Here is a 17,867-nt window from a genome sequence, read left to right as displayed (position 1 = left end):
TAATGATTAAAAAATATATATATATATTATTATATTATATATACACTTTATTATATTAATTAATTATATTTTCATATTTCTAATTAACAATAAATTTAAAATCTCTATAATACATTAACATAATTAGTATTATAAGGATATGGACAGATACACGATTAGTCGTGTTAATAAAAATACGATAAGTAAATTGTAGATACTTGGTATCTCATAAAACAAATGATTAAGAGAGAGAGAGAGAAAGGAGTGATAATTTTTTATTACAGTAACCTATTCTCAGAGAATCTAAAGAACGAGTTACCACAATTGGCAACGTGACATCATCAGAGGTTTCAAGCGAAATCAATGACGAAATGGAGGCGGATAAAACCTGAGATTGTTAACAACATCGAACTACAGGTTAACGTTTCAATCAAATTGATCATAAGGTTATCATAATCATCGAGCTACCGTTTAAACTAATCACGAACTTTCAAATTTGTTCACTTTGATTTTTCCATATTTTTCATTCATCTCTCATTTTCTTTTTTTTTTTTTGCAGAAGTTTTTTTATTTTACGGAAGATAAAATTTTCAAATGGGGATGATTTTATTTTAATCCCAAGTACACAACACGTACGAAAACCTACTTTCTAAATAATTCGATGAAACGACCGCCCACTTTAATACCCGTGTCGTTCGTTCCTTCGAACAATGGTGAAATCTATTTCTCCAAGATAAGATTAGTATAGATACTTTCGATGCAACGAGACATAATCTCACTTAAAGTAAATTCCACCAAACGAATAAATTCATTGACTTTAGAGAAATTCGAATATGTATTAACTTTATAGGTGTGAAAAAGATTATTTATTTTACTTTTACTTTTTCTATTTTTCTATTTTTCCATTTTCCACATTCAATCGATCTCGAAGAAGGAAATGACTCATACATTGGATGAAAGTCTTCGTTGAAAATGTCAAATGATCTATAGATATACTATCCTTTCTTTCTTATACGAGTTTATATATATATATGTATATATATATGTGTATATATATATTTACGTATTATACGTAAGATTTTCCCTTTCGTTTTAAAACGACCTTGACGTAAATGACCGATTTAACTAGCCTTTTACGAAACGATTAACATCATCCAATTTACGATAATCGAACGAGATAAATATCACTAAGAAGATTATGCATAGATATGGGTGTTAAATTAAACGTTGACTATTAAATCGGTTAGCTTATTAAATCGATCTATATGTTAGAGAATATCAATTTTTCATTAATAAATAAATTAAATAATAATATCGTGCAATTTTTCTTTTTTAATGTATCGACGTAATTAAAAATATCACTCTCGTACAACGCTTTACAAAAATTTCTTTCTTTTTTATTGGTTATCCTTTATTTCAAACATTTCTATCTTCTATTATCGTATGAAAAATCTTTCATGAAAATTTTTACACGCCCGGTGAATAATTATTTACCAGAAATTAATCTATGAAAATTAAATGAATCAACAAAAATAGAGAAAAATATTACTTGCTGGTTTTTCAAGGATGTAAATGAGTAAAGAAGAAGAGTGTAAGGGTTTTAAAAGTACGAAAGGGTTCGCAGAATCTAACATCTTACCAGTTGCTAATGAAAAAGAAGAGGAAAGAGATAAACATAGAAATAAATAAATAAAGAAAGAAAGAAAGAGAAAAAAGGTGGCAAAGCTTCTTCTTTATCGTACAAGTTAAAAGTAAAATCGTCTTCCTAATTAGCGTATACTACGGTAAAACACGCAAACCCAAGTAAAGACAAGCCAAGCGCCAAGTTTATTCTTAGATTAAGAGTGACGACGGACACGAGGTATAACGTAATTGCATCCCGTTCCATTACTAGACGATAAAAAGAGAATAAAACCGGCTACTAGATGTAGTAGTTGTACATACTTAACTATAATCTCTAAACGTATGCCGTACTTTCATACAAGACGATTTGAAAATGACAAATTGCTTAGAACTTCAGTATGATGATGGATTTAAGATAAGTTCTCTTGAACGTTAGAAAATTGTTCATAATCTCTTTCCTTGTTTCAAACAATTTCTTTTTTTTTTCTCTCTGTCTGTCTTTCTCTTACAAAATTTTTTCTGTTTCTTTTCTTTTCTATCTTTTACAGTTAAAAACATAATAATACCCTTTGAGTACTATGGATACATATATGCGTCACCAATGTAGTCGTATCGATGTATGTATACGTGGTTGTTAATATTAATGTAAAATAATATAATGTTGGTTTACTTATTGATTATTGTTTTGAATTTTGTCAAATGAAAATTACATATATTATCGAAGAAATTCAAGTAGAAAACATTTTCCTTTTCTTTCGTTTTAATACTATCAATAAATCGTTACTAGAAATAGCAATTAAAAAAGAACTATTATAACAAGACAAAGTCTTAATAAAATGAGGAAGAAGAAGAAGAAAATTATGTATAAGAAATCACAAAAAAAACTTTAATTATGAAATATAATTTAGTATTAGATGTGAAAAATCAATCGAGTAAACAACAACCACATTATTAATAAAGTAAGGATTAAAAAAAAAAAACGTATACCTTTAACATAGAATGAGATTTTAGCCAATTGAATATAATAAACAATATACTTTCTTTTATTTAGAAATAAATAAATAATTGTACATTTAATTAATTAATTTTTTACACATTACAGGACGCGATCATTTGACCACGCGTGGTATAAGTTTTTTTAGTGTTAACTTTACGAAATAAAAAGTAGAATAAGGGTTATTAGAAAAATCCTCCGTCGGTAAGGTAGATTTTACTAACCCCACACCGTGGATGGGGGTTTTTTTTTGTAATATAATCGTTATATTAAAAAACTTTTATTTATTAATCTCGATTTTAAATCTTTTTCAGTAAAAAAAAAAAAAAAGAAAACAACAAAATAAATAAATAAATAAATAAAACAAAATCCTTCTTCTCTTCATATACAATGTATAATATATTTAATTTTAAATCTAATAAATATTATTTATATTTGATAATATACAATTTTTGTTCGGGTTTCAAATGATAATGATGATGACATTATTATTGATTAAAAATACACGTCCATTGTCAACGTACAACGTCAATCGTGTCGTTGTAATTTACGATGAAATATATCGACGTATTAGATCGATTAAAAGTGGCAAGGTCTTTCTTTACCTCTTACTTTTATTTTTGTGAAAAAAAAAAAAAAAAAAAAAAAAATAGTTTTCCAATTTAGGTATCGTCGATGTAACAAGTAGTAAACTCGTGTTACTACTTGCCGATATCGCGTCAACTTAGGTGAGCGTGTAATCGGTGACTAAGAAGAAAGCAAGTAAATCCGTTGTCAGTAAAAGACAACCGAATCCAAATTGTTCAAATCAAAATTTGATGCTTGACCACGAGAAAAAGAATATAATACAAAAAAAGAATAAATCATTTCCGCCAGTTATCTGATATTATCGATTACGTTATCGAACACTTTGGATCAACCGACAAATCTAAAGAAAATGTCTTTTTATATATGGGAAATGTTAAATAACTGTCAATTACAACAGATTTACTGGATCTTTAATACCGGATATGAAAAATCAAAGAATTCACCTGATTATACTGACTTAGATGAAAGTGGTTTAACTAGTATACTGATCATTTAACCATATAAAAATCTTATTTATACTCTACGTCCAGATCTTATTTTATTTTATATTATTATAGATCATATTATATCGAATCTCGATATAAAACACATACACATACGAAAATTAAACAAAATAATGTAACATCGGTTGTTTATGTTACTAGTTACTTTCAATTTTTCTGTAATCAAAATTATTAATAATTAACGAATATACTTGTTCAAATATAACATTTATGTGTATCTTTGTAATTTAATTTGAAACATTATTTTTCAATATAAATAAAAAGAAAAATTAAATCGTATCAAATATGTTTCCTCATTAATTTTAACAAACGCAATATATATATATCATTTAATTTTGTATTATTATTTAAATTATATATAATACGAATGATAAAACACAAAAAGAATTCGTATATGCAACTGAGTAAAATAAAAAATATTTTGAATAGAAATTTTATTAAAAGTATACAAACAAACAAAAATAAATAAAAAGAACATTTTTTGGGTTCGCAATTTGCGCAATATTTTTTGTCTTTCAGTATAATAATTGAAAAAAAAAAAATAAAATAAAATGTATATATTATGTTACATTTATTTATTCAAATGACCGATCATCTTTTATTCATCGATCGATTTTAAAATTAATCGGATATACATTTTGTAATGTACCTGTACCCCGATACTAAGGGAAAAGATGTAACCCAATACTAATTTATTCGGTTCCCGAACACCTGGATCGAGATCAGATACTCTCACGCATCATGAAAGAACTCTTGTGGAAGGTCAGTCCATGATCGGATTCCAGTTGGATGGAACGAGCTTGATTGGCCCTTATATGGGCAAAACTTGACGAGTAACGCCAAGAAAATCTCGTTTCTCATCTCTCTAAGAATTTTTCACGTTCGCTTTTCTGTCCATGACATCAATCCATTAAATAATAAAAATAAAAAAAATAAAAAAAAAACGATATTGTCATCCAGAAACGTTCTTTTTTATTATAATAATAATAATAATTGATTAATTATTTTAATCATCATAAACTCTTTCGTGATTTTGTGTTATTGAATATAATATAAAATATATAATGAATATAAAATATATTGAATATAAATATTTGAAATGTTTGTTAAACAATATATTGAATTAATTATATTTAAACAATTTTCTCAAAGCAATGAATTTTCATGTATTTTAACGATTCATCTCTATCGTGTATAATAATTCAATAAATATATATAAATTCTTTAAGAACAAGTTGAAATATCAAAAATACGTAGGCATCATGAGTAATCCTTGAAATATCACCTATTACTAAATATACAAATACATGTATACGTGGTATGCAACTATAAAAAGATCTAATCAAACATCTATTATATTTAATGTATATATAATTGTACATATATGTTCACTTACATTATATATATATACATTTACATATAAGAATATACTTACATATATTTGTATTATAATACAAGTATCCTGGTTACATTATAATAACTCTTATTCGTGCCTGCGCAATTGCTATAAGTGCATTCATGACGTCATACCTAGCATAAGCAATGTCGCACGACATTTGTTACCAATCAAGAAAGTATACCCTTTTTTTTGTGATTTATCAGAAAATAAAAAGAAAATTAGAAACGAATGAAAGAATTGCAATTTTTTTGTTTTTCAAAGTGAAAATTAATTAACGATAAACTTATTATTCGGTTACTTTGACACCCAGCTCGTAAAAAATGACAAACAAAGATTGAATGATATGTTATTTAAACAAGACTCTTCTATATTGCTAAATAAACTTCTCTTATTTTTTTTTTTCTTCTATCTCACACTGTCTCTTTCTCTCTTTCTTCTGGGCAAACAATTTCTCTATTGGTTCATCTCTTCTCTTAAAAAGGCTTGACCAATATTAGCTAGAAAAAGTCATTGTCATTTTCTATACCGGAAATTCAAATGCATTTGTGCATATATTATACAAATCGTTTGAACTTTCACGTTTAAAAAGTAAAGTTTTATTTACTCTTTCCTCCTCAACCCACCACCACCACCACCACCGGACCCCCCCAATTCTTCAAAAAATTAATCTTTTGACAAATTGTGTTTATTTATTAATTTAAAAATTTCTAATGTGTGTGCCATTTATACTTACGTATAATTTGTTTAACATTTTTTAAATGTAAAAACTAATCATTTGATAAAAAATAATATGTGTTTTTTAAGATCAACAAAAAAAATTCATTAGTTTTTTTTTTGTAATGTTTCACGATAATAAATTTTAATTGAACTTTATCAAAAATAAATCAAATTGATTTTAATATTCAAATAATCACTTTGATCGTCAATCACAAATATGACAAATGTATTTTTTTTTTCTCTCTATGTATATGTGAATATAATATTTTACGTATATGAAATTATATTATTCGCCTATAAAAGGTGTTTACATTTGAAAAAGTAATGTTTCCGGTAACGAAAGTAAATATTTTATCCTTGGTCGCCAGTGAAACGTTCGCGAATTGCAGTGAAAACGAATTGCAATGGTAAACTGTATCTATTACAGTTATATATACATACATAGCTATTTTAGATCATGAACCGATATTTAAAAGAACACCGAGTAAAAGTAGGCGTGGTTGTTCCAAACGAATAATCTTTCTCTCTTTATCTACTTGTATTTCTTTAAAACATTGGTTATACCCCATTTTAAATTGTCTCCTTTCTGCCACTCTATTTAACTATTTTTACTATTTCATCATGCGCGTAAATCGTAACGAAAATTCGATTTTAATTCGTTAGAATTAATTCGTAGAATTTTTTTCATTTATTTACTCTTTTTTTTTTTGTTTTTTTTTCTTTTCGTTCCTTTCCTATCGTGAAATTCGAGAATTATAAACGCGTACTCGACTAAATATATTTGAATTTGTTTGAATTTAATATTTATTTATTGTATCGAATTATATAATCATTTTTCTTACGGATAATATCTTTCTCAAAAATAATAATAAAAAAAAAAACCTTACATAATAATTTTTTATTCTACATTTTTGACTTGTAATGTTTTTCCCTGTAAAATCATCTTCCGTTCGGTTGTATTATAATAACAGAACACCCTGTATTATAAGCTAACGATCAGAGATATTTAATCGCGTAATGATTAATAAATAATTATTACATTTGCCCGAGAGAAAGAAATTATTTTAATATTTCCTGTGTAAAAATATTATATTAATAAAAAAGAAAAGAAAAGAAAAAAAATTCGCGATACGACTTCGATTTAAACCAACTTTCTATCAATTTGCAAATCGGTCGAAGTAATTTTACCCGATAATGTATAAATATATTTTCACATTTATTGCATTACTCTTATATATTATTTTTTCTTTTTACAAAATTTTAATATAATTTTATCATCCGAGAAAAATAATCAAACGAATTGATGATTTATCTAGATATACCCGTTAAATGCAAATAATGAATTAATTATGAATGGAAATAAGAGTAAACGATGAAGATTCGTGGCACGTAAAAATTCGAACGGTAATAAGTTACTCGTTTATTCTCTACGTAGCATAGTTAAGTCAATCTTTGCGTGTCACGAATAAAAATAATCTGGCCTTTTAATCGAATTAACGTAATTGTCGATTGCATCAATGGCGATCCTTTCTTTTCGATTTTTTCTTACGTGTCGTTTGATATTTTTAAGTATTTGCAATACACACACACATACATTTCATATAGAAACATATAAGATTAAACTTAAGTTCTACAAAATGTAATTATTAATATCGAAATATCTTTATTACAAAATTTAATACGAAATAGTAACAAAAAAAAAAATATACAGAAAATCGATTATTTCGTTAGTTGTTATAAACGAATACACTTAAAATAATTTCTTTCCGAAGTTCAAATTGGTGTAAACGACAAGGTTTAACGTAATTGTCGATTATTAAAGAATGTTACGTAAAAAGAAACAAGATTACTCCGACTGTTGAATAAGTTAACGACATTAAATCAGCTGGTAGCTGTCAAGAAAGAACGATCCCACGACTGCACACTGATGACACAATAACTAACCGAAACTACTTCATAGAATTCGAAACACCGGTCTATTATTTTCATTTATATTCGTACTCTCGATTTTCGTTATATTTTTTAAATCATCTGCAAACAAATTTTGCTAAAATATTATTCATTGATGTGGTAATCAATTTCATATAACTTATTATATTATATTATATTACTACTATATTGGATTTTTATAAATAATATCTTGGAAAAATTCTTTCGTGTTATTCTATTTTATCTAGAAAAAAAAAAGAAAAAATAATACAGTATAATATATATAATAATAATTAATATATTTAATTTAATTAATTTATCAATTTTATCATTTTTTTTTATCCACAGAGAAGATGATGATTATTTATTTATATATATTTTTTTAAGTGAAATTTGTTAAACGATGATAACGATAAAATATTATGAAACGACATGAAAAAAAAGAACCATAAGAAAAAAAAAAGTGAAAGAAAGGACCCACTATAAAACTGTGTATGAGATATATTGATTAATAATTATTACGAGATGCATTAATTTATGGAATGATAAATGGGAATGTAACGTACCTTGAAAACGTTCGATATATCGATTAAATAATTGTTAATTAATAAAAGGAAATGTATATTATAGTTAAAAAGCACGTAGTATAAGTTTGAAGTACCTTCCTCTTCGAAATCAATCAATAAACTGACACATTGTCATCTGTGAAAGTTCTTTTATTGATTGTTGTTTATATGAATTTGGGGAGGGGTTACATATGTATAACGAAAATAAAATACCGTAATAAATAGAATTTATTCATTCGGAAGGTAATAAAAACAACATTGAATAAAAGAAATTTCATAGAGGACATTGTGCCAGTCTATTGGTGGATTTCGAAGAGGAAGGTACTTTGAATTTATACTGCGTACTTTTCAACTATAATATACACTTTTTTCGATTAATTAACAATCATTTAAAGTATATTTTATATTCTAATGTACATTACTATCTAATATTATATATATTTTTATATTTATATTCTTAATAATAATAATATAAGATAAAATAAATCAATGATTGAAATTATTCATATATATATAATTATAAAGTAAATAAATTAATTTATTTTGAAATTTTCAAGTTACGTATAACAATTTTGAAATAATTATATATTTTATGTGTACCATGTTAGTTTCGAAAAGATTCGAATTTCGTGAACCGAAAATCATAGAAGGTTTTTTTTTCGGTACAACGAAACTTCTTTAAAGGAAGACACATTTGTAGTATATTGTACCAACAAAGGATTACATAATCTTCGACATTCCTGACCAACATACTACACTAACCGAGCACGCGTGTTTCTGGCACGAAGAGCGATATGAGAGAAAGTCTATTATACGTATACGAGTAAATATATAAGTATGTATAATACATATATATATAGTATAGCATACATTGACTGTATTAACAAAAAAGAAATTGAAATTAACATTTAAGGTTTAATTATGAAAATTCGATACAAAAATAACAACGAATTTAAAATTTCTCTAATATAATAATATTTTCTAATGTTATTGTGTTGAGAGAACACCATTGGAACATTTATTAAAACGTTTAACCCGATAGAAAAATTAACATTAACAACAACAACAACAGACTGTTTTCAAATTACTCACCAACAGATACGTCAGCACGAACCCCCGCCAGTCCATGGCTAAAATAAAAGAGAAAGTCTTATTAATAACTGGGTCGAACTTCCATGAATAGTAGTATGGTCGTCCGCGCAAACATTGTCCATGCGTGATGTTGTCACGCAAATAACATTGAAAGATTAAAAAAAAAATACAAGAATAAAATATATACTTTTTTCTCTTACTTTATCTTTACATCACATACATTTATCGTTACGTTATTATTACCACGGAAAAAAAAAGAAAAAAACATTTTAATTTGTTAAAGTACGATAGAAAAAAAAAATTGAGAATTTTTCTTCAACGTACCGTATTTAATCATTATTTTTTATTGTCTATAAAAAGAGAACACATTTTTTAAGATAATCGACAGATAGGTTCTTTAAAATGAAAAGAAATGTTGAACACATTAATTGTAAAGATCGGAGAACAGAACGGCATGAGATTCCACGAGGGTTAAGGTCGTTTCTGATAGTAATGCCGGTAGTTACACACACACACACACACGTATATATACACATTGAAAGATTCGTTTTACGTATACATCAATACCAACACGTTTTTAGAAGGGTTAGTAGAAATTCTCAAACACTATCGTAGTATCGTCGCGTGAGAAAGCAAACACACGAGTTAACTCCCATAAATGTGAGCCTAACGCAACGTTCACTTTTTATAAACGAAGAATCGAGAATGAGATAGTAGAAGAGAAATATTAGAGAAGGAAAAAAAATTAGAAGTAGTAGAAGAAGAAGAAGAAGAAAAAAGAATAAGAATAAGAAGAAGAGGAATTAGTAGTAGGAGAAGATAAAGAAAAATAAAATTAAAGGGAAGATAAAAAAAAAGAAAAACGGAGAACAACACGACCTCGACCGTAAACGAGGGGACCACCGTGATCGAAGTCGAGCGTCAGCCGCCATTTTGCACGCACTTGCGATCGAACGGGCACGTTAAATTAATTCTTTTCATTTTTGTTTTCCCTTTCCTATTCGATAATATATCTTTGATACGTATATAGAAAATATTAATTCTCGAGTTTGGTATCGATAATGGTGTCGGATCGACATCTCGCGAGATTCTGTTGCCTTTCCACCTTCTTCTATGTCTTCGTACCGCTAGGATGCTTCTATTACAGGGCTGTAACACGATTTGTTACTATCACGGCCAGGGCTGTATCGAATAAATCTCTGGCAAATAACTCTTTATCATATTATAATATATTTATCTATTTATCAACGATTTATCTAAACAAATTATTTTATTTCCTTTTTTTTTTATGAATTTAATATAATTTACGATCATATTTCGATGTTATTTTTTGATTCAAATAATATGTGGGAGGAGAAAAAAATAAAGAAAAGAAGAATGGTAATCAAATGAATTAACCATGAGGGCAAAGTTTGTTCACGGAAACAGATGTCACGCGGTTGGCTGATCCGACCCTCTTGATATTCAAACGAAAGAACAAGGGAACCGAAAATTTCAAGGTCTCTGAGAACACACGTAAGCCTATTTAAAATTGAACACGAGTCGATTATTACAAGCTACAATTTGTAAATTGAAATATACGATTATTTTCCTAATATTGTGTATGCGAAATAGAACAGAGTTGGAATATTGATTGCGAATCTTGCTTATTATTACAGTGTGTGTGTGTCGGATATCTAACTATATCTATATATAAGTATAATCGGTACGTAGAATGTAATCGGAGAAAATTATCAGGCGTTGAAATCACCACCAGTAGAGACTTCAATGCCTTCTCCTCGATTTTATTAGGTCTCAAGTTCAACGTATATCAACTCCCGCATATACACTTATGTTCTTTTGGAATCCAGCTAATAAATTTGGAAAGCATTCATTAAAAATAATCATGCGTTTATTGTAACGTTTACGTAGTTTAAACGCATCATTGAAAGTCGGATATTTTCTTTGACGAGTAGGTAAATACGTAATTTTGTTGGTTTTACTATTTTCTTTTTTATTTTTTTATTAACTTACGTAACACCAATCCGGGATAACTATTTCTTCCGATATTACTTTCGCTTTTCACGAACGCGATCTCCTTCACGGATTTGTCTAACGCACGAGATTGATATACCTATATATGTATATACCTATTATATATATATATGTAATATATATATATATATATATATATATATATAGCTTTAGCGTAGGTCGCTTGTCGATCCTTGGGCACTTGCATATTTGGTTAAAGCTCGCCCACGAACATGATAACGACTACAACTACGACGACGATGATGATGATGATGATAATAATGTCGAATCGATGATGATGATGATGATGATGACGACAAGCCTTGAGCTCGTTTTCCATTGAATAATCCATCGTCATTAAAGCGACTATTAGATACCATAATTGTCGCGTGCTTCCTACGCCACTGGTTATGATTAAACGGGAGAAAATGTATTCCCTATACGCAATTTCCCGTTTAACCATAATGTCCTGCCTTCGAAATTGTTTTTATAACAAAATGTTATGCATTTTGATATAAGAGATGAAAAAAAAAAACAAAGAAAATGTTAAAAAAAGCTAATGGAACTTTATTTATACCAGAGATGATATCTGTTGGTTATTTTTTTTCTCTTGCTTAAATTATTTTTTTATTATTCTATCTTTTGTTGATCCTTTCATTTGACTTTTGATATTAAATATATTATATATTTCAGATATATCGGCAACGCCCTTGAAAGTCTTACGAGAATGTAATAACCATAGAATTTCTACGCGCGCGTGCACGACATGGCGCCATCTTGATCTCTTTGCGGTTAAATCAGTCAATGTGATCTCGATCTATATACAAATTTTAAATATTGCGATTGATATGAAATGAGATTAAATAAATATTCATATGTTTAACGTGTTTAAAGAGTAACAAAATTAATTAATGATAAATTATATTTCGTAAAAATACGTAGATCATTTTTATTCTTCGTAAAACATAAATTAGCGATTTCAAACGACCATACCAAAATAATTGAATACAATAAAAAAATATAAAAATTTCGTATAACGATACAAAAATATATTTGCTTGTTTTTTTTTTATTTTGTTTTACCTGCTGTTCCGTTAACGCCGAAACTTCGAAATAGAAGATACAAATCGATGAGGATTCCAGGATGCCCGCGGCACAATGTCGAACGTGACGAGGTGGGGTGAAGAGGGGGGTAAACTCTACTCGATGAATAATCGAGTTCACTCGCGTCCCGTTGATTAAATTAAAACTTGGAATTAAGGGGAAAATAATAAAAATACGAAAGAAACGAAACAGAAGAGAGGAAGGAAAAATAATAAAATAAAATAAAAGGAAATATAAAAAAAAGCGGAGTTAAGGGGTGGTACGAAATAATTCGTCTAAGGCTCGATTGATTGGTTGATCGATCGATCGATCGATCGTCAATGACGCAAAGCGCGCGAAAAATACTGGACTTTTGAAATTGGTCTTAGTCGACCTATCGAACTTTCGTTTCTCGTCCTCGACGACCTTAAGGTCCACCTCGCGTACGTCGACATCCCAATGATCCTGTTTTCTTCCTTTCTTTCTTTCTACCTTTCTCGTTTCTTCTTCTTCTTCTTCTTCTTCTCCTCTTCCTTTTCTTATTTCTTTCTCTTTCTCTCTGTCTATTTTTTGTTGTCTACCAATACGAAGACACCGGTTCGACGACTTCCACTTTTGGATTCCGTTCGTCACGTCATAGAGTGTCGCCAATTTTGGAAATCATCCATCTTTATGTTCTCTACGAACGATATATTATCAACTATTGTCAAACATTATGTTTTATCTTTTTCTATATTTCTCTTTATATAATGTCGTCTCTATTTTTTATCTCACTTTATATCTTCGTATTCAAATAATATATCTCGCACTGCTAAACACTGAACTTTATTATTCGTGGTTAATTTCGCGATGTTTCCAATTAGCTTTCATGATTGGTCGATTTTAAAAATGTCAAATAACGCGGGATTTTATTCGTCGAAAAGATCGAGAACAGATCGACGAAGATGTTATATTTCTATTTTAAAAATAAAGAGAAAGAAATATAGAAATTACGTTAGAATCGATTTTATTTTTTTCTTTCATCGATAAATTTCTTCTAAACTGTCGTCCATCTAAAACAACCATCAATCCTCGTAATATCGAGTAACTTTTTTTTAACTTTTTCTCTTTCTTGTGATCTTTTGATTTTCGTTCGTTGTCGGCGATACACTACACATAAAACTCCCGTCTCTAATATTTAGGAACGATTTTTAAAACGATAATTTAACGGCAGTGATGGAGGAGAAGAAAAAAAGAAGAGAAGGTTAGGAAAGTCGCGGAGAATAAAATATATTAGCCCGTTGTGGTCGACGCGAGCCTCCAGACTGAACTGATGTGAGTGAGTTCCTCTCGGGTGCTTCGTGCTTCTCCGTGAACATTCGCGAGAGGGAGGGAATGAGACGACGAATGTGACTGGCCGTTGAGATAAGCTCGGAACTACATATATATATATATGTAATCTCACTTACGTGTATTGAGTAAAAGATAAAGAAAGAGAGAGAGATAGAAAAAGAAAGAGAGAGAGAGAGGGAAATAGAAAAACGTAGCGCGCGGCCATTCGAATGTTGAAGCAAGACGCCTACCTTTTTCTCTAACMCCACCCGTCTCGACGTCCACAAGCCGTGAGGGAAAGAACTAAAGAAACAAATAAACCACGAGACCAAAGGAAAGCACGTTCTACCGTTCGCGTGTAAAGAAGAACGAGACGAGTAGAGTCCACGTTTACGTCATCTCTCGAATTGGCAACTCTATCCGTGATGGCCTTTGAAATGGACCCTCTTACCTTCCGAAGATTCTCTATTCGATCCCATGTATGATCCATCACTTTGTCACTTTCTAATTTCAAATTGTTTTCATATAAATCGAAAGTCAATTCGTTCTATCAGTTTTGTCGACAATTAGTTTATTTATTACCGACACTTTAAACATAATACTAATGAACACGCTTATATATATATAATTCGTATATTTATTAACAAATTACGTATTATTTTGTTAGAAAAAAAAGAAAGGAATAATACATTTTTATTTCTTTTTCTCTGTACCTGGCCACACAGACATACAAGTTCGGATTTATTTTTTATTTTAAATACGAGATTGCGTGTAGCTCTGTTTTTTTTTTTTTACATCGAGCGCCCGAAAAAATGGTTCAGAGGCGCCATCTGTTAGAAAACAAAGTAATTTCTAATTGAATGAACTTATATGCACTCTACATGTTGATAATTTTTTTTTATATTTCTTTTACTCTTTGTGAAGTATTTTAATGTAAATACACATGCTGTTAAAAAGTTTAAATAATCGTAACTGAAATAAAAACTGTCAACAATTCTATCTTAAATAATATAAGTAATATTAAATAAAATGTAATGCAAGCTGTACAAAGTTACATTTAGAAGGAATCCTAAAACGTGCAAATTTTGTATAATAATTTAAAATGGCATTATATCGTGTTAATATGAATGCAACATCAATGATTTATAATAGTTATAGGTTCTGTGTTAATATAACAAAATTAGATTTACAAAAAAGACAAACGACAGTAAAAAATGAACAATTTTCATTAAAATACATGTCTTCGGGGATGGGTAAGCAAATGAACATAACCTACAATTGATTGCACTGTTTTAATTACAATTGTGGTGCAATTATTTATAAAAACTTATTGATTATTTATAACTGTGTATGTGGACATGAAATATTCTTTTTTATTTCATTATTTATATTTCATGTCTATCACACACTACGAATTTTATTTATTTAAGGTTAACAATTTCTAATGTATTATTTTTTCCAAAACAGCCAAAGGAAGACTTACTTTACAAAATTATATAACAAGAAGAAAATCCGAAGCATCTAGAAGTATAATAGTTCAAGTAGCATCAGTTAAATCGTGCAAAGATCTTCTACTTTATTGCGCTAACTTGGGTGGTCTTGTAGAGAAAGTGTATTTTTATACATTGCCAAAACAACATGTAGGTTAGATATTAGTTTAATATTTTATTTTAAATCTGTTTTTCTTTCTATTCAAAATTCGCATTTAACTATCTTTCTCAGTATATTAATGTTAAATGATATTACATAAACTTTAAATAATTTCAAGTTACAACAATGGCGTTAAAGAAATCCATTAAATTGCTCTGACTAATAATAACAAATAAATGGATTTCAGCAATTCGTCCTAATTGAATTTAAAAATATACAAACTGCTGAAACTGTCTGCTCGAATGCAGCATTCATGGATGATTGTACTTATATTCCCAGTAGAACAAACGTATTATGGTTTCGTAAAGTACAAAAAGACAAGATGAACTTAAAATATGCCTATGAATTACCAAAAATACATTTGTGTAATTCTTTAATATTACAACAGGATACTATTAGAAATGCAATTATAAATTCATCTTCGGTAATATTTTGTTTCTTTTTTAATTCAACGATGCTTGACATTTTTCTAACATTTATTCTAATGCACATTTAGTTTTTATAGATATCGGAACAAATGATAACTTTATATAACAAATACAAATTAGATGAATTAGAGATAAGATTAAAATTTCAAACTATTGTACAATTAGAAAAATGTTTCAAAGGTTTTTTTCCAAACATAATTATACATCCATTTGGTTCTTTTATTAATGGTTATGGAAAGAGACAGTCTGATCTTGACTTGATTCTTTTTACAGATGGTTCTAAAAAGGTAAGCATACGACGTTAATAAATTATTAATATCTATTTAAACAAATATAAGATATAAATTATCTTGTTGTAGGAAAATACATTCAGCAGATTGATATATCATGGGAAATCAACTAATATTGATGAAAAGCAGCATATCCATGCATTCATGGGAGTATTAGCAGATGCCATGAAATATATTATACCTGGTATATTTAACGTACGAAAAATTTTTAATGCGAGGGTTCCTATTATTAAATTCCAAAACTTTTTTACGCACACGGAGTGTGACTTGAGTATGAGTAATACGTAAGTTTCAAATATATTACTTTCTTTGAAAAACAATTTTTTAATCTTGGCTTTTGTTTCATAGAATTGCCACATATATGTCGGAGCTATTATTTTTATATGGTGAAGAAGACGATCGAGTTAGACCACTCATATTTACAATTCGAAAATGGGCAGAAGATAATAAATTGACTTCTATTCATCCAGGAAAAACGATTACAAATTTTTCATTGACTCTATTAGTAATATTTTATTTACAACAAGTTGAGATATTACCTGCCATAAATTCTATAACAAGTTTTTCAGGTAAAGTTTATTATAAAAGAGTTTGGTATGATACTCAACTAAATCAGATCACCTAAATATCTCCGTTATTGAAAAAATTCTTTTTACTGTTACATTTCCTTTCTTTGCAATAGTGTAACATTTTCCTTTAAAGTTTTTTTCATACAATTCATACAAAAGACAATATTTAAGTGATCCCATTTAGCCGAGACACTTTGTATATATTTATATTTATATATAATAATATTCTTTTTATTTATTTTTTTACAGAAATATCAAATAATGGTCAAAATAATATGAAAAAGATATATACGCATTATACGCCAAATTATCTGAAATCGTATAGAAAGAATAATATGCATTTAAGTGCTCTTTTAATAGATTTCTTTAAATTTTATGCTACTTTTGATTTTAATGTTCAAAAAATTTGTTTGAGAACAGGTACTACAATAAAATCAATACACAATACAGCATTATATATATGCAATCCATTTGAAACAGAATTAAATGTTAGTAAAAATGTTAGTTGTAATGAAGTACAACGCATACAATCATTAATGTCAGTAGCAATTAGCAACCTTCAAAATACTAAAGCTTCACAGACTAAAAAATGGGGTATTTTATCGATACTAAACTTTCCCGAATCACCAAATTTAAGTATCAATGTATTAAAAATATTTGATAAAGATACAAACACGGAAAATACTCGAGATGACAGAACGATCACAAATATTCAAGAAAATGATGTTAGCGATACATTAAATAGAGAAGCTAACCATGTTATTACCAATAAAAATCTTATGTAACAGAGAAATAAACCAAATGTAAATATTATTAATAATATTACCTTATAAAAAAATTTGTAAGATATATTTCCTTTTTAATTTAACATGTATATATAGAAATTACATTTAAAAAAAAGCGATAACAACGTTAAAGCATAAGAAAATAATTTGCCCAAATTATATTTACGAAAACACTAACGTGTATGGGCAAAATATGTTATCTGTATAAACACAAAATTATGAAATTTTATAAAAATGACCCCGTTGTTATTACTATATATGTAAAACAAAGCTAGCTAAAAAGAACTATGGAACAAAAAAGTTCTATGTAAATAAATGATATACGTACCTCCTCAAAAGCGAGGGAAAG

The 17,867-nt window shown here is 28.2% G+C and overlaps 1 protein-coding gene across 2 annotated transcripts; it reads left to right on the top strand.

Moving 5' to 3' along the window:
- The first annotated feature begins 14,678 nt into the window (after positions 1 to 14,678).
- On the top strand, positions 14,679 to 17,571 carry LOC106794089 (speckle targeted PIP5K1A-regulated poly(A) polymerase-like). Of its 2 annotated transcripts, XM_014761520.1 has the most exons (7): positions 14,679 to 15,049; positions 15,264 to 15,436; positions 15,634 to 15,870; positions 15,952 to 16,161; positions 16,234 to 16,448; positions 16,513 to 16,733; positions 16,983 to 17,571. In XM_014761520.1, the coding sequence occupies exons 1-7, from the start codon at positions 14,899 to 14,901 to the stop codon at positions 17,516 to 17,518; spliced, it is 1,743 nt and encodes a 580-aa protein (XP_014617006.1). In that variant the 5' UTR covers positions 14,679 to 14,898; the 3' UTR covers positions 17,519 to 17,571. The 2 variants fall into 2 exon arrangements, with proteins under 2 accessions (XP_014617006.1, XP_014617007.1); XM_014761521.1 differs by lacking the exon at positions 15,634 to 15,870 and having other exon boundaries at positions 15,264 to 15,440; positions 16,148 to 16,161.
- Positions 17,572 to 17,867: the final 296 nt, after the last annotated feature.

This window comes from Polistes canadensis, unplaced genomic scaffold (genome assembly GCF_001313835.1).
Source record: "Polistes canadensis isolate GaletaPanama2010 unplaced genomic scaffold, ASM131383v1 scaffold_23, whole genome shotgun sequence".
Taxonomy (NCBI): Eukaryota; Metazoa; Arthropoda; class Insecta; order Hymenoptera; family Vespidae; genus Polistes; species Polistes canadensis.
The sequence above is the reverse complement of the archived record's forward strand: the minus strand, read 5'-3'. Positions and strand labels throughout refer to the sequence as shown.